At 41.7% G+C, this 18,671-nt stretch overlaps 1 protein-coding gene across 1 annotated transcript in view; it reads left to right on the top strand.

The window, feature by feature from the left end:
- MYOM1 (myomesin 1) overlaps positions 1-18,671 on the top strand; it is a 132,055-nt gene that overhangs the window by 71,464 nt on the left and 41,920 nt on the right. The window contains 6 exon segments of the mRNA XM_040431899.1: positions 4,379-4,520; positions 7,916-8,115; positions 11,492-11,548; positions 11,657-11,781; positions 16,757-16,940; positions 17,136-17,310. Of these exon segments, the coding sequence (XP_040287833.1) occupies positions 4,379-4,520; positions 7,916-8,115; positions 11,492-11,548; positions 11,657-11,781; positions 16,757-16,940; positions 17,136-17,310 (883 nt within the window).

The raw sequence follows: 18,671 nt of genomic DNA, 5'->3' as shown, positions 1-18,671 counted from the left end.
CGTTTCAGCTTGTGTGTCTTGTTCAGTGGTGGTCGTCTTTCAGCCTTTCTTACCTTGGCCATGTCTCTGAGTATTGCACACCTTGTGCTTTTGGGCACTCCAGTGATGTTGCAGCTCTGAAATATGGCCAAACTGGTGGCAAGTGGCATCTTGGCAGCTGCACGCTTGACTTTTCTCATTCATGGGCAGTTATTTTGCGCCTTGGTTTTTCCACACGCTTCTTGCGACCCTGTTGACTATTTTGAATGAAACGCTTGATTGTTCGATGATCACGCTTCAGAAGCTTTGCAATTTTAAGAGTGCTGCATCCCTCTGCAAGATATCTCACTATTTTTGACTTTTCTGAGCCTGTCAAGTCCTTCTTTTGACCCATTTTGCCAAAGGAAAGGAAGTTGCCTAATAATTCTGCACACCTGATATAGGGTGTTGATGTCATTAGACCACACCCCTTCTCATTACAGAGATGCACATCACCTAACATGCTTAATTGGTAGTAGGCTTTCGAGCCTATACAGCTTGGAGTAAGACAACATGCATAAAGAGGATGATGTGGTCAAAATACTAATTTGCCTAATAATTCTGCACGCAGTGTACAGTACCTAAATGCACTATAAAGAAAGTATATTGGTATATAACACCCCGCTTCAATCAGTTTTTTTGGGGGGGGGACTGGTATATCACACCAGTAGAAATGATTTGTTCCAATAACGCTTGTCCCTCTATATACCTGCAGTATCGCAGCAGAACCGCACACAACTGCCGCACAATACAAATGCACTATAATATACTTTCTAACATAGAAAGTATATTATAACATTGTACAAGGAAGGCAATCCATTAGAATATACATGAAGATAAAACGTAACCTTTATTAATGTTACTATGAGGGTCCATTCACACGTCCGTAAGTGTTTTGCGGATCCGCAAAACACGGACACCTGCAATGTGCATTCCGCAATTTGCGGACCGCACATCGCTGGTACTATAATAGAAAATGCCTAATCTTGTCTGCAATTGCCGACAAGAATAGGACATGTTCTATTTTTTTGCGGAAACGGAAGCACGGATGCGGAAGTGCGGATCCACAAATGCGGATGTGGATCCGCAAATGCGGATGCAGACAGCACATTCCGGCCCCATTGAAAATGAATGGGTCGGCACCGGTTCCGCAAAATTGCGGAACGGATGCGGACCCATTTTGCGGACGTGTGAATGGAAAAGATATCCCTCAAAATGAAAATAAATGTAATTATTAAAGTTAAGCAAAAAGCATAGATGTGGTAGGCAATAACAAGTGCTCGGCGGCACTAAATCAGGTGCTCGGTGGCACCAAATCAGAAACCATATGTCCTACCACAATCCGGGGGGTTCCAATGCACATCCAATCCTGGAGGGAAAGCAAAAAACATCCATCCCTGGGCTAGATGATGATGTGGTATTGAAGGACAGGGTGGGCAAAGAACTGTCCCTGATATTGCCCTACAGGGGGGTGCTATTCTGGCCCTGATAGCCTAACCACAGACCACCAGCCCTGATAAGAGCAACCCAGTCCGGAACCTTACCCTATATAAAAATGGCCCTAGTAAGTCACTAGGCCCCTGACTTCCAGGTGATCACTATATAGATCTATGTGTTTTTGACTCATTATAAAAGTATATTATAAGTATATTGCACCCCTCTGTGTATCACACCTATCGATAGCACACCTATACCAGTCCTTAAAAAGACTTTTGTGGCCCTATTAGCTAGCATTTGGTGTCCCTAACAGTCTGTCCCTGCTCCACACAGCAACCTCTCCCTACACTGGCAAAGCACTGAATGTAAAATGGCGGCCAGATCAGGTTTATTTATAAGGTAGGGGGTATGTCCATGTGCTGAAATGTCTCAATTGGCTGTCCTGTACCACCTGATGGATGTGTCATGGGTCAAAGTTCCTCACAATGTAAAAGAATATGGCGGGCGCGAATCTCTCCATATGTTCGCATGTTCAGCGATTCGCGAACACGCAAAGTTCGCCGCGAAACGACCGCCGGGCGAACCGCAAGGCCATCTCTAGTTTTGACCCTAATAAGGACCTCCCTGGTGCTACTAGAACAACATGCTCTGATTTCCACATAGATTTTTCTTACTACAAGTATTCTATTATAAATAGTTGCGGCTTTTCCACGTGAATTCCTCACCGAAAATCGACAGGAAATTCCATCAGGTTTGAACCTGGCTTAACTGTGCCATATGCTCAAATAATGCAAACATATAGGAGGGAGGTTATCAAGCCCTGTACTCCAGAATTTTGGCTTAAAATAGGTTTGAAATAATGACATTTGCTCAAAATTTTGTAAGGTATTTTGCATTTTTAGTACACAGACTCCAGTTTTGAAAAGTGTGTGGGAAATTGGGCATGGTTAGCATGTCAAGCTGATTTAAGACAGTTTATCAACTTTTTGAAGTAAAGTGGTGATGTGGAATGTGTAATACCTAAAGATATAGCACATTTATCTAACATCCTGTGACATTTGATAAATTTGCCCTAAATTATAGTAACACAGACTCCTGTAAATTTCCCTTATGATAAATTGCTCCCATAGTGTCCAAATTATAATTGTATACAGTTCTATAGTGTCTAAATAATGCCACGATACGGGCCAAAATAACCCATGTGTCCTAGCATCAATCCAAAGTATTCTCATTTGCCAATAAGCACAAAAGAGACAGCTGACCCGTGTCATGTTTCACAGGAATCCCAAATCAAATAAAATCTTCACATAAAGCCAGATCCAATATCCACTGATTTGTCTAAAGCCTTCAAATGTGATACTAGACCCCAATTATAAGAGGATATTTAGTGGGCCGTATCCACAGGCAGAACACCCTGGGATATTAAGCCCATTGTTCTAGAAAACAGGAAAATCTATTATTCCAGCTTGCCTGGTTGTATAATTGAACTGAACTTTGCTTCGTATTATGTAGAGCTTGTGCTATCAAATGTCCAGTAAAGCGGGGACAGATTTAATCTCTGTGTCAGCTGCTACAGGGAGCAGCTGACGGTCTGGCAGTCTAGCAGTTCTCAAGTGCTTGGAATTCTTGGCTCCAAGTAAAGAAACCAAAAAGTCACCTATGCTAAGTTCAGCAGGCACCCTTGACTGGTATGACGCAAATAGACACACCTACAAATAGTCTCCATCATAATATGCTATTTATATAGCAACAGCCATGCTGTGCTTATATAGGGAAGCCGTGTAAACCCACAACATTTTTCTTTTTGTGCATACATTACTTACAAAAAGATGGAGAAAATACACCTGAAAATAATACAAAGCGTTTTCACTAAAGTCATAAAAAAAAGACCATCAAAGGAATTGGGGCTAATGGTGACCAGAGACAGACAGAAAATATGGTAGCAAATGTCAGGTATGCCCCATTTTTATTTTTCCCCAAAACAGGCTCAGATCCAACAGATCCAGCATAGAAGTTACTTACCTTCTATACCTTGTTGTATCTGGTTTTTGTAAAACACTCTGATGGCTGATGCATCATATCACAGTACAGTTCTCTACATAGCTCTTTAATTAGGAAAATCAGTGGTGATCACAGACTTGACTGATTTCATCTTCTCATGCTTATCTATGACATATCAGAAGATCAGATGATAATTTATCCTTTAAAGGGGTATTCCCATTTCGAACATTTATGAAATACCCTCAGGATATGCCACAAATGTATGATAGATGCAGGTTCCACCTCTAGGCCCCATACCTGTCTCCAAAACAGGGGTCCCTGACTCTGTCCTGGCTGGATGTGGTGGTCAGAGGTGGTCGGAATTACAGAAACAATCGAATAAGCTGTGCACTGCTGCTTGTATAGCTCCCATTCAGGTAGGATGAGGTCAAGGGTGTGTGTGGAGAATTTTGAAAAAGATGCCAGGTACCCCTGGCTTTTTTCCCCCGATCCATCCTACACCAAATGTGACCTCTGTCTGTCATCATTTTGTTTCTCTCTACCTGACCCCCATGGATATGCCATAAATGTCTGAGATGGGAATACCACTTCAACATCAAATATTATGAAAGTGGAATAAAGATTGGTAAGAACTTTGTTTTGGGGGACATCATGTATCTTTGGTATCTTTAGCAAAATTGCAACTCCAGCTCCTGCTTTTGCCAGGAGACACTTTGGCCATGTTATACACGAATAGATGTAGTCCACCACAAGAAAAGTCTGTGCTTGTGAGCAGCTCTCTGCTCTGACTCATAGAGGAGAGTCCCAAGTGGAGGACCACCTCTGTGATGTCCATATGCCCTAATCCTAAATGGCTCCAGCAAAATGTTCTTTCAGTTAATTATTTCTAATACATTCAAATATACATTTTTTTTTTTTATAGATGGTGAACCAGAGGTTGATGGAGCTCCAACTGCTCCTCTGGATGTGAACTGTCTTGATGCTAATAAAGACTATGTAGTAGTTTCCTGGAAACAGCCAGCCGTTGATGGTGGTAGTCCAATTCTGGGATACTTTATTGACAGGTTGGTATCATGCATATTCATATTTAGTTCTATCTCAGCAACTGCCTTCTCAGATGTATTGTGATATATATTTATGAATAGTTATTCCGTCATACTGAGCTTATTGGAAAGATTTTTTTATTGTTTTTTACATTTAAAAGGAAAGTCTAGGCGAGGGGGTGAATGAGAGAGGGAGGTTAAGTAGTTCAACCTTAAATGGGTTGTCTCACTTCAGAAAAGTCTGAACATGCGAACATATGGAGAAATTCGCGCCGCCATATTCTTTTACATTGTGAAGAACTCCTTTGCTGGCTCGATTCATTTTTCCATCACATTGTACACTGCTTGCTTCCAGGGTTTACGGTCACCGCTGCAGCAGAGATATGAGCTGGATGAGATGGGAGCTGCTGTACATGCATGCCCACACGCACTCCCATGGTCCCCGCCACCAGTGAGGCCGGCGCTTTTTTCCTATAGTGTATACGCATGGTCACCACTGCTGGATTGCAGGGTGTTAGTAACCCCTGGAAATACATTAGGAAGTGCCTTGTATTAACTTTTTCTATATGATAAATACCATTTGCTGAAGTGAAACGACCCCTTTAATCCATTGACAGGACCTGAATTCTTTGCATTCTACTAATTAAATTACATGACTTCTAATGAGGATCTGCTGGGATGGAGAGAAATGGTAATGTAACATGTGACCTCACAATGCGGTCAAATGTTATTCTGGGTCACAGTGCATTGATAAATTCTCCATTCTCCACTGTAAACTATGTATCCTACATATGGTTGAGTGGATACAGGCCATCGGGCATTGTTCTGCGGTTAAGAGATTTGCTTTGGAATTATTTATTTTACAGCAATTATGTACACAATGATACGCAAACTGTTAAAAGCTGACAATATATTCACTCTGTTTACAATATCTTCTGAATAAGGTGCACAGAATGTGTACAGGTCCATAATATGGACTTATAGGGTCTCCATGTGCTGCTATAATGAGTCCTTGCACATGTCAGTGTGCTATAAGCCCACATCAGCATTACATAACTGAAGTAATATGCGTTATCCAGTCCATCTCCCATTCTTATTAATGAGGACCTTTCACCACTCCTGACATGCCTGGTTTATCAGCTACATGCATTCCCCATGTAATAACAATTCTGGAGCATCTATTCTTATAGTTCCATGTTGTGCCGTTCCTCTATTATTTGTACTAGAAGCTATGAATAATTGCTAGCAGTCTGCAAGAGGGGTGTTAACCAGTTGGGGGTGTGTACCTGCACAGTCTGAAAATGGAAGCACTGATTGGATAAAGCGAGTCTGTGCAGGTACACACCCCCAACTTGTTACCACCCTTCTGTACCCTTACTGCAGACTGCTAGCAATTCATTCATAACTTCTAGTAGAAATATTAAAAGAACGGCTCAACATAGAGCCATAAGAATAGATGCTCCAGAATTGTTATTACACAGGGCATGCATGTAGCTATTAAAAGAGGCATGTCAAGAGTAATGAAAGGTCCTCTTTAAAGGGGTTTTCCAGGATTTTAATATTTATGACCTATCCTCAGGATAGGTCATCAATATCAGATCGTCGGGGGTCCAACACCCAGCCCAACCGATCAGCTGGTTGAAGAGAAGGCCATGTGGTCTGCCATCGCAGCCTCCCCTTCATTGTTCACCTGCTCACCGTCGACATCGCAGGGGTGAGCAGTGTAATTACAAGAAGTTCCTATACATAGGTAACATACGGAGGAGATTAGCACAAAGGAGTGCGCATGAAGCTACATTTCGGGGGAACTCCACCCTGTTTCTCATGGTTTGAGAGACAAAATAAATAATTATCTACCGTATTTATCGGCGTATAACACGCACTTTTTCCCCCTGAAAATAGGGGGCAAATCATGTATGCGTGTTATACGCCGATATTCATTGCGCTGTATGAGCCGGGAGAGAGGAGGGGCTGGAGTCCGTAACTAGGGGCGGGGCCCGGTGCAGTCACTGTACTCTTACACCGGGCCCCGCCGCTCACCAAAGTATTTATAAACGTGAATCCTTATCCTGTTATTAAGCTGCCCTCTCCCATGTTCCCATGTCCCCCCTGTATCCCCCTGTATCCCCATAGCACTTACTTAAGCTTTAATAGCAGGCAGAGCGGACGGCAGCAGTAACGTCACTCACTGACGTTGAGCGCCTGCTCCGCCCCCTTTATGAATGAAGCAGGCGGAGCAGACGCGCGACGTCAGTGAGTGACGTTACTGGTGCCGTCCGCCCTGCCTGCTATGGAAGCGTGTGAATCGTAAGTGCTGTGGGGATACAGGGGGAACATGGGAAAATGGGAGAGGGCAGCTTAATAACAGGATAAGGATTCACGTTTATAAATACTTCGGTGAGCGGCGGGGCCCGGTGTATTGGGGGACACTGTTATGAGGGGGATCTGTGGATGACATATAGCAGTGTCATCCACAGATCCCCCCCATAACAGTTCCATCCACAGATCCCCCCACCCCATAGCAGTACAATTTGAAATGGACACTGTTATGAGGGGGATCTGTGGATGACATATAGCAGTGTCATCCACAGATCCCCCCCATAACAGTTCCATCCACAGATCCCCCCACCCCATAGCAGTACAATTTGAAATTTAATTTTTTTTCCTGAAATTTCCCTTAAAATGAAGGGTGCGTGTTATACGCCAGTGCGTGTTATACGACGATAAATACGGTATATATCCTTTTTTTTTATTTTTTTTTTTATATTTACTGGGGGCCAAGGGTTTTTATATATAACACATGGGACCATCCTGCTGGTAGGACAGTGTTAATAATATGTGTCTATGTAGCTGTACTGTAACAAGTCTTATGTAGAGATGAGCAAATTTCTTGAAATTTGTTTTCGGGTCTGATTCTGACAAATCAATCAGCGCATTAATTTTGGGTACAAATACATTCTACGATTGCCCTGAACAGTCATGTAGCACACTCTGAGGTCTTCTAGGACTTCATCCAACCCTTTTCAAGCCGTTTAATGCCTGCACAGCATTAGTAATGTCAAAGTGACAGCAACATATCTGGCCATGGGTAAAGGGATGGCAGCGGGTGATAACAAGGAGCCTGTTTGAAAGCGCACTGGACTTGGATTTTATTTTTAAATTGAAACATGGTCCACAAATGTTCCTTTTTTGGTGGCAGATGCCTCCTTCTCTGTCTTCTGACATTTTGAGAGATTCATTGAAATCGAAATGCAAAAGATTCGGATTCGTCTGGAATCTGAACTTTTGGGAAGTTCAAGACAAATTAGATTTATTCAGAATGAATGTATTCATCTCTAGTCTTCTGCATTTACAGTATTACACACGTGCCTGTTGTGTTGACAGAGCTTTCCATCTCTCATCTCTTTTTGTGTAAGGTGTGAGGTTGGCACAAGTCACTGGACTCAGTGTAACGACACTCCTGTGAAGTTTGCCCGCTTCCCTGTGACTGGTTTGATTGAAGGAAGATCATACATATTCCGCGTAAGGGCCGTAAATAAAACTGGAATCAGCAGACCTTCCCGTGTTTCAGAGCCAGTGGCAGCGCTAGATCCAGCAGACAGAGCCAGATTCAGAAGTAAGTCATATATAATACTAGATCTAGGCAGAGGTCAGCTATTCAACATATAGTAAAAAGTACTGTATTTCTGTATTAAATTCAGATGAATTTCATGGCAATTACAGGGGCGCAATTAAGGGCTCAGATACAAAAGTTCAGCTTGAGCCCCCAGCACAACTTCTCTTCACACTTGCTAGCTGCAGCCTATCTGTACCTTTTTAACATTACTGGGCCTTTTACATGACCCATTGATACAGCACTAGCTGCCGCTAATTACAGCAATGTCACATCTTCACTGAGTACAGTCTTCTGCTTTCCCAATAGTGACTGCAGCATCTAAGGTCTTTGACAAAGCTTTCACACTACATTGTGCTTTTTGTATGCATGCGCTATGGTGTCAGTCAGTGGATGAATATCCAAGTTTAATCTACTAGAGCTGTCGGTCCTGCTATGGACCTTACATTAATTACTGGATTCTCCTACATACCACCACCACTCTAAGTAGTGGTAGAGTACTGTACAGCTCAGCAGTCTCTTCCATATAGACATGGTCTATCACAGGGATGCCCAACCTGCGGCCCTCCAGCTGTTGCAAAACTACAACTCCCAGCATGCCCGGACGGCCTATAGCTATCAGCCTACAGCAGGGCATGGTGGGAGTTGTAGTTTTACAACAGTTGGAAGGCCTGTTCTGAGAGAATGTTGCTCATCTGCACTTTTCTCCACCACTTCCTTTCCTTCACTATATGCTGCTAGTTTTGACATTAAAATGTTAGCGATCTCCTTTCTGACAGCGTTGAGATGTCCAGCATCATAAACCTTCTTCCGCTGCCTCCAGTGTCTTAGATTTATGATAGTCTGGATGCTAGACATCAAAGGAAATCAGAAAGGAGATCAAACAAATACAGTGGTGAAAGGGACTGTGCTCCCCATTGCTTGTGGGTCCGATCACAACTGCTGAGACCTCTATAGTTATACCACTGGACAATGATATTGCTGTGAAATGACATTTATCTTAATGTTAATTATTAAAATCAGTATCCTGCTCCATCTATCCGCACCCACCATTTGACAGGTTTGCAGAAAGCTTTTACCTCTATCAAGAACAAGTGCATTAGTAGAATAATAGCACTGCTTGTGCTGAGTCTGGATTGCTAAATTGCATGCTGATCCTTCCTCCCACCCCATTCCTCTGCGGTGCTGCTGGAATACATTGACAGGAGTCCTGAGCTTGCACTCATAATGGAGACGACCTCCTGAGCAGAGGTCCTGTCAATCATAAATCTTTACCTGTGCGAGCCATGGCACAATGGGGGAACAAGGAGGAGTATCAGCATAGAAATCAGCGATCCATACTCCATACACAAGTAGTACTAATTGTCATCCAACTTTCCAATTCTAAGTTATAATAACTTTGTGTTTCATTTCCTTATGGATTCCAAAATCTCGGTTTGTTGTCTTTGAATGGAAACTTTCTTGTTAATGTTATGTTCACACAGGTGTAATAGTTCCATTATGTTTCCATGGTTGTGGTAGGCAAAAATTTTGCATGGTCTTCTAACCTATGAAAAATGGAGACCTGGTCAACCCATACATACATACTGTTAGCTATTGTGGCAATGGATCATCATGGATCCTGTGAAAACACAAGCCATAATGGCAGTGTCAACAGCCTGACAAGGAGAGATTGAAATCTCATATAGTCCTAACCTAACACTTCTGACAGTAAGGGGCCTATTACTCTGTCCGATGTCCAGCAGTGCAAGTGCTGATGGGTGAGAAGTTAGAACACATCCCCCAGGGCTCATTTGCACCAGTCTGATTACATAGGCTGATTCAAACTGAAGGAACGATTGCTACCTCAGTGGTTCCTCCCTCATTCAGTTCTATTCATTATTGCCACCTCCCTAAATACACTGCAAGATGTGTTGCTGATAATTGGACATCTTTTATCCTGATGAAACATGCAAATCAGCTCACAAACGAGTGCTTGATCATAAATCGGCTGATCGCCTGCCCGATTATATGAGACAATTATCGGGAACAAACAGTCGTATGGACCGTCGTTCCCGATAAACTGGCCTAAAAATTGTGCAGTCTAATAGGGCCTTAAAGGCTTTGTACATATTTGGTGGTAATATTATTATTTTTATTATTGCATTGTACTTATTTTTAGCTAAAAATCTTTTTTTCAATTGGTCTTTATTAACAATATGGCATTCTTTTTTGTGTGCACAGCTGACATGCTCTGGTAGCAGCCTGTGGATTTTCTGTCTTTTCCGTCATCTGAGGAGCAGACGGACTCCTTATCTTTGCTCTCTGACATTATAAACACTCATTAAAGTTCAATCCTTATTTTACTGATAAGAATTTGCCTTAAATAAGTGTTTATGACCTCTTAGTAGTTTAGGAGATAACGGTTATTAGATGACCAGCACAAAGGGAAAGGCAAAGTACCAGTCACACAGTTAGGGTGCTTTCACACTAGGTTATTCTTTTCCGGCATTGAGTTTCATCCTAGCGGCTCAATATCGGAAAAGAACTGATCAGTTTTATCCTAATGCATTCTGAATGGAGAGCAATCCGTTCAGGATGCATCAGGATGTCTTCAGTTCAGTCTTTTTGCCTTTTCAGGACGGAGATAATACCGCAGCATGCTGCAGTTTTATCTCCGTCCATAACGGATCCGGCATTGTGATCTGTGCATGCTCAAACCCAAAAAAATGTGAAAAAAATAAATGCCGGATCCGTATTTCCGGATGACACCGGAGAGACGGATCCGTCATTTCAATGCATTTGTCATACGGATCAGGATCCTGATCCGTCTGACAAATGCCATGAGTTTGCACACGTTTTGACGGATCCGGCAGGCACTTCCGGCAACGGAACTGCCTGCCGGAATCCTCTGCCGCAAGTGTGAAAGTACCCTTAGAAAAACAGTTAACCCTTTGTGACAGAATGGCTCAATATTTTTAATAAAGGCCCATTGACAATATGAAGGGTTTGCTTAAGTTGTATACATTGTAAGCAATTCTCTATGAGCTAAACAAATAAGCATCACAAACCTCCTGCCTGTCCTGAAGGTTTGCTACAATGTATCAGCACTGGGAAAGTATGTTGTGATGGAATAAAAACTGTTTTCCTCACAGATGTAGGCAGGAATGTTCAAATTTACCAAAAGAAAACAGAGATCTTGAAAATGAGGATAAATTAAAACACAAAATATAGTAGAAATGTCCACTTTTTATAATATAAAATGTTTGAAGTTTACATTTATTTATTTGTTATATATCGCTGGCATATTCCATAGCGTGTTACAGACATCATTACTCCCTGTCACCACAATCTAAGTACATATTCAGTGATTGTATCATTGACTTTATTATTATCCCAGGTCGTCCTTCTGCTCCATGGACTGGACAAATCATTGTAACTGAAGAGGAACCCACAGGTCAGAAAAGTGTACTGAACAAATGAAGACTGTGTATGTGCATGTGGCAGTATATGTATCAGAATATATACCGTACATAAATGTTTCTTCTACCATTACTAACTTCAGAGGGAATAATTCCTGGACCACCATCAGATCTGACTGTGACGGAAGCCACCAAAAACTACGTGGTGCTGAGCTGGAAGCCTCCTGGACTGCGTGGTCACGAAGGTGTCATGTACTATGTAGAGAAGGTGAATCTGAATCCGTGTTATTTGTCTTAAACCTGACCTTCTTTTATTGAAAAGCATTACAACTAATGAAAAAAACACTAACAAACACACATCCTCTCCACTTCAGTAAGAATGTTTTCATTTTCGCTTTTTTTTCTGGGGAGGATCACAAAGACAACTAATATTTCTACCTTAACCTTACAATCACTCGCCCAGCTTTCTTAGATTTCTGAATGGCAGAACTGTCTATGTATGTGCAGTAATGCATCCCCTGCTTATTACTGTTGCATACATAAGCAGATTTTCCATTCATGGTGATAACCTCTATAGGATCTGTACTGGATGAAATTGTTGGTTGCTTGCGGGATGAGAAGGAACAACAAATGTGACTGTTGTGTAGAATACAATTTAAAGAGAATGTGTCATCAGAAAATAACCTATTGTTTAAATCACATTTTTGTGTAAAATAATTTTTATTTTATTTTTTTTACATTTTTCATGTCACTGTCTATACTAAAATATGTATATAATCCTGTAGTTTTCACAATGGCCACTAGGTCTAATAATATGTAATGATTTCCTGTTCTGTTTAGGTAACTTTTCAGTAGCCATTATCATTATCACCACAGGCAGAATTACAATGCCAAATAACACCTCTATATTGATAATACAGAATCCACCACACAATAGGTGATGTCACAGCTTATCTACTCCCTCCTGACCTCTGCACAGGTCACAGAGCGTGCCTAGAAAACTCTTCCATAGAAGTCAATTACAGGGAGTGCAGAATTATTAGGCAAGTTGTATTTTTGAGGATGAATCTTATTATTGAACAACAACCATGTTCTCAATGAACCCAAAAAACTCATTAATATCAAAGCTGAATATTTTTGGAAGTAGTTTTTAGTTTGTTTTTAGTTTTAGCTATTTTAGGGGGATATCTGTGTGTGCAGGTGACTATTACTGTGCATAATTATTAGGCAACTTAACAAAAAACAAATATATACCCATTTCAATTATTTATTTTTACCAGTGAAACCAATATAACATCTCAACATTCACAAATATACATTTCTGACATTCAAAAACAAAACAAAAACAAATCCGTGACCAATATAGCCACCTTTCTTTGCAAGGACACTCAAAAGCCTGCCATCCATGGATTCTGTCAGTGTTTTGATCTGTTCACCATCAACATTGCGTGCAGCAGCAACCACAGCCTCCCAGACACTGTTCAGAGAGGTGTACTGTTTTCCCTCCTTGTAAATCTCACATTTGATGATGGACCACAGGTTCTCAATGGGGTTCAGATCAGGTGAACAAGGAGGCCATGTCATTAGATTTTCTTCTTTTATACCCTTTTTTGCCAGCCACGCTGTGGAGTACTTGGACGCGTGTGATGGAGCATTGTCCTGCATGAAAATCATGTTTTTCTTGAAGGATGCAGACTTCTTCCTGTACCACTGCTTGAAGAAGGTGTCTTCCAGAAACTGGCAGTAGGACTGGGAGTTGAGCTTGACTCCATCCTCAACCCGAAAAGGTCCCACAAGCTCATCTTTGATGATACCAGCCCAAACCAGTACTCCACCTCCACCTTGCTGGCGTCTGAGGCGGAGTGGAGCTCTCTGCCCTTTACCAATCCAGCCACGGGCCCATCCATCTGGCCCATCAAGACTCACTCTCATTTCATCAGTCCATAAAACCTTAGAAAAATCAGTCTTGAGATATTTCTTGGCCCAGTCTTGACGTTTCAGCTTGTGTGTCTTGTTCAGTGGTGGTCGTCTTTCAGCCTTTCTTACCTTGGCCATGTCTCTGAGTATTGCACACCTTGTGCTTTTGGGCACTCCAGTGATGTTGCAGCTCTGAAATATGGCCAAACTGGTGGCAAGTGGCATCTTGGCAGCTGCACGCTTGACTTTTCTCAGTTCATGGGCAGTTATTTTGCGCCTTGGTTTTTCCACACGCTTCTTGCGACCCTGTTGACTATTTTGAATGAAACGCTTGATTGTTCGATGATCACGCTTCAGAAGCTTTGCAATTTTAAGAGTGCTGCATCCCTCTGCAAGATATCTTACTATTTTTTACTTTTCTGAGCCTGTCAAGTCCTTCTTTTGACCCATTTTGCCAAAGGAAAGGAAGTTGCCTAATAATTATGCACACCTAATATAGGGTGTTGATGTCAGTAGACCACACCCCTTCTCATTACAGAGATGCACATCACCTAATATGCTTAATTGGTAGTAGGCTTTCGAGCCTATACAGCTTGGAGTAAGACAACATGCATAAAGAGGATGATGTGGTCAAAATACTAATTTGCCTAATAATTCTGCACGCAGTGTAGGTCCCCTGTTGTCCATTGTGTCTTTAGTCCATATACAGTGCCTTGCAAAAGTATTTACCCCCTTTGACTTTTCGTATTTTGGTGCCTCACAACCTGGAATTAACATGGATTGTTTGAGGATTTGCATAATTTAATTTACAGAACATGCCCACAACGTTGAAGATGTTTTTTATTTATTTATTGTAAAGCAAACAACAAATAGGACAAAATAACAGTCAATGTGCATAACTATTCAGCCCCCTAAAGTCAATACTTTGTAGAACCACCTTATGCGGCAATCACAGCTCCAAATCGCTTTGGATAAGTCTCTATGAGCTTGCCACATCTTACCACTGGGATTTTTGCCCATTCCTCCTTGCAAAACTGCGCTTGTGAACAGCAATCTTTAAAGGGCTTCTGTCAGCCCACTAAACCGTTTTTTTTTTTTTTGCTTAATAATAACCCCTACACTGCGATTTATCCATACATAAGTAAAATAAGAATTTTGGTTCAGTAGAATTTGCTAAAACCCTATTTTTATAATATGTAAATTACCTTGCTACCAGCAAGTAGGGCGGCTACTTGCTGGTAGCAGCCGCATCCTCCGATGGTAATGACGCCCCCTCTGCTTGTTGATTGACAGGGCCAGCGGACGGGATCTTTCTCCTCTGGCCCTGCCTGTTTTCATTCAATATCTGGCGCCTGCGCCGCGGCCGTACCTATCTTCAATCGGCGCAGGCGCATTGAGGATGAAGCGGCCGAGTGAGTGGCCGCCTCTCAGTGCGCCTGCGCCGATTGAAGATAGGTACGGCCGCGGCGCAGGCGCCAGATATTGAATGAAAACAGGCAGGGCCAGCGGAGAAAGATCCCGTCCGCTGGCCCTGTCAATCAACAAGCAGAGGGGGCGTCATTACCATCGGAGGATGCGGCTGCTACCAGCAAGTAGCCGCCCTACTTGCTGGTAGCAAGGTAATTTACATATTATAAAAATAGGGTTTTAGCAAATTCTACTGAACCAAAATTCTTATTTTACTTATGTATGGATAAATCGCAGTGTAGGGGTTATTATTAAGCAAAAAAAAAAAAAACGGTTTAGTGGGCTGACAGAAGCCCTTTAAGTCTGTTCACAAATTCTTTATTGGATTTAGATCTGGGCTTTATATGTTTCCCCTTAAACCACTCAAGTGCTGCTTTAGCAGTGTGTTTGGGGTCATTGTCCTGCTGGAAGGTGAACCTCCGTCCTGACCTCAAATCACGCACAGAGTGGTACAGTGGCACCCAAGTCGAGTTAGTAGCACCCATCATAGCCACTAGGTGTGAGCCAACCACTCATTTATATTTCCACAGAGTGGTACATGTTTTGCTCAATAATATCCCTGTATTTAGCACCATCCATCTTTCCCTCAACTCTGACCAGTTTCCCAGTCCCGGCTGCTGAAAATCGTGGTGTTCTTTGGGTGATGTGATGGGTTTGCGCCAGACATAGCGTTTTTTTTCATGGCGGAAAAGTTCAATTTTAGTCTCATCAGACCAGAGCACCTTCCTCCATACATTTTGGGAATCTCCCACATGCCTTTTCGCAAACTCACAACGTGCTTTATTGTTTTTAGCTGAAAGTATTGGCTTTCTTCTGGCCACTCTGCCATAAAGCCTAACTCTATGGAGCGCACGGCTTATTGTTGTCCTATGTACAGATACTCCAGTCTTTGCTGTGGAACTCTGCAGCTCCTCCAGGTTACCTTAGTTCTCTGTGCTGCCTCTCTGATTAATGCCCTCCTTGCCTGGTCCGTGAGTTTTGGTGGGTGGCCGTCTCTTGGCAGGTTTGCTGTTGTGCCATGTTCTTTCCATTTGGTTATGATAGATTTGATGGTGCTCCTTGAGATCATCAAAGATTTGGATATTTGTTTGTAACCTAACCCTGACTTCTCAACAACATTGTCCCTTACTTGTTTGGAGAGTTCCTTGGTCTTCATGGCAGTGTTTGGTTAGTGATTCCTCTTGCTTAGGTGTTACAGCCTCTGGGGCCTTTCAAAAATGGTGTGTATATGTAATGACAGATCATGTGACACTTAGAGTGCGCACAGGTGGGCATCATCTCACTAATTATGTGACTTCTGAAGGTAGTTGGTTGCACTAGAGCTTTTTATGGGCTTCCTAACAAAGGGGGTGAATACATACGCACATGCCAATTTTCTGTTTTCTATTTCTAAACAATAGTTTTATTTATATATTTTTCTCATTTCACTTCACCAACTTAGACTATTGTGTTCTGATCCATCACATAAAATTCTGATTAACAAAACATTGAACTTAAGGCTGTAAGGTAACAAAACACAAAAAAAAGTCAAGGGGGGTGAATACTTTTGCAAGGCACTGTAGCTGCTCTGAAAAGACAGGTAGTCTTAACAGATTTTAGACCTAGTGGCCTTTGTGAAAACTGCAGGATTTTTTATTTTTTTTTAACATAAAAATTTGATTTAAAAAATTGGTCATTTTCTGATGACACATCCCTTTAGTACCAGAGCAGAAGAAGACAACTTAAAAACTGAACAGAACCTTCTAGGCAGGAAAATACATGTTGCACCGTGGTGGTAAAATGGTGGAAAAAAGATCCATGAGTATAACTGAACACGGCTTGGTGGTCTTTTAACCTTGTATTGTTTCATGCCATTACAGTGTGTCACTGGTACAGAGAACTGGCAGAGAGTCAACACAGAAATACCAGTAAAGTCTCCAAGGTTTGCTCTCTTTGATCTTGCTGAGGGAAAATCTTATAGTTTCAGAGTACGTTCCTGTAACTCTGCTGGAGTGGGGGAACCCTCAGAGGCAACTGAGTCTACAGTAGTGGGTGACATCCTTGGTAAGTAATATCAATTATCCTAGTGTAGCTTTAGCATCTGCTCATAATTAAGGAATATCCATCGCCAGTAGCTTTCATTTGTATCAATTTTCTCATAATTTCCTAACACATGGAAAGATAGGCCATTCATTCTGGAAATAATTGAATATATATAGTATATTGTTGTAATATAACTCTTTTCCTATCCTTTTGTAGACATCCCCAACCCACCAAGTCATATTGTGCCTACAAGGAACACAGATACCTCTGTGGTTCTTACATGGACAGAGTCCAAGGATGCTAGAGAGTTGGTGGGATACTACATTGAGGCCAGCATTTCAGGATCTGGCCAGTGGGAACCATGCAACAACAACCCAGTGAAAGGCAGAAGGTAGAGTTTAGTCTTTTTCTTCTGTTAATTGAACATAATATTATACATACATTACTCTTTACCTGAATAATGTACAGTGGTGCCTCACACTACAACATTGATTGGTTCCAGGAAAACCATTTTTACTGTATGTTGAATACATTGTAACTTGAGTCCATAACTAGTAATTGGTTTCAAAGACCCAAAACATCATCCCAAAATAAGAAAAACTGAAGGCCTTACATACAGTACAGACCAAAAGTTTGGACACACCTTCTCATTCAAAGAGTTTTCTTTATTTTCATGACTATGAAGGCATCAAAACTATGAATTAACACATGTGGAATTATATACATAACAAACAAATGTGAAACAACTGAAAATATGTCATATTCTAGGTTCTTCAAAGTAGCCACCTTTTGCTTTGATTACTGCTTTGCACACTCTTGGCATTCTCTTGATGAGCTTGCCTTCAGTGTGAATCTACAATTTTCATAGTCATGAAAATAAAGAAAACTCTTTGAATGAGAAGGTGTGTCCAAACTTTTGGTCTGTACTGTATAATAGGCAGGAAGAGCTACTGGAAGCTGTAAATCACTTTCTATGATGAGGACAGGAGCTTCATTAGTGAACCAATAAAATGGAGCCACCCTGTCCAAAGGAGCAGCTCATCCTGGTACAGGCAGAGGGCAGTACAGGACATGTAGTACCGCAATGTATTGTAAAGAGGAGCTAGTAGATAGTGAATGCAGGTGTTTTAGCAAGGAAATGGCCATATTGATTGGTTGGAGGTGAATATGAAGCATTGTATGTTGAGTGTAATTTCAACTTACATTGACCCAGGAAAGACCATTGTAAGTTGAAATTATTGTATCCTGAGGCGATTGTATCTTGAGGGACCACTGTATCTTCCAAACTACACTTATTGACAACAACAAAAAACATAACACACCCAGATATAAATGTCATGGGGGGGCTTTCAAATGGCATTTTTCATCAGGATACACACAGTAAGGATAGCCTTAACAACCTACGAGTTTGTAGTATCTACAGACCCAGCTGCAACATCTGTTGGCAAATGTGCCCCAGGATACCATACGGAACCTGTATGCCTCCATACCCAACCGTATCTTATCTTGTATCCAGGCTAGAGATGGCAAACAGGGTACTAGAGCCCCCTTTCCATTGTATAGTTTTCCCCAATAAACTTATGCTTTTGCTGTAATATTTTAATCACTTACATATATTGTCATTACATTCACACATGACACGTGTTTGGCATTCCAGCTCAGCTCCATTCACATCACTGGCACTAAGCTGAGGTACTAAACATAGCCCATGGACATGACTGGCGCAGTTCCTGAAACTTTTTAGATTTTTTT

The sequence above is a fragment of the Bufo bufo genome, chromosome 5 (assembly GCF_905171765.1).
Source record: "Bufo bufo chromosome 5, aBufBuf1.1, whole genome shotgun sequence".
NCBI lineage: Eukaryota > Metazoa > Chordata > Amphibia > Anura > Bufonidae > Bufo > Bufo bufo.
The sequence above is the reverse complement of the archived record's forward strand: the minus strand, read 5'-3'. Positions and strand labels throughout refer to the sequence as shown.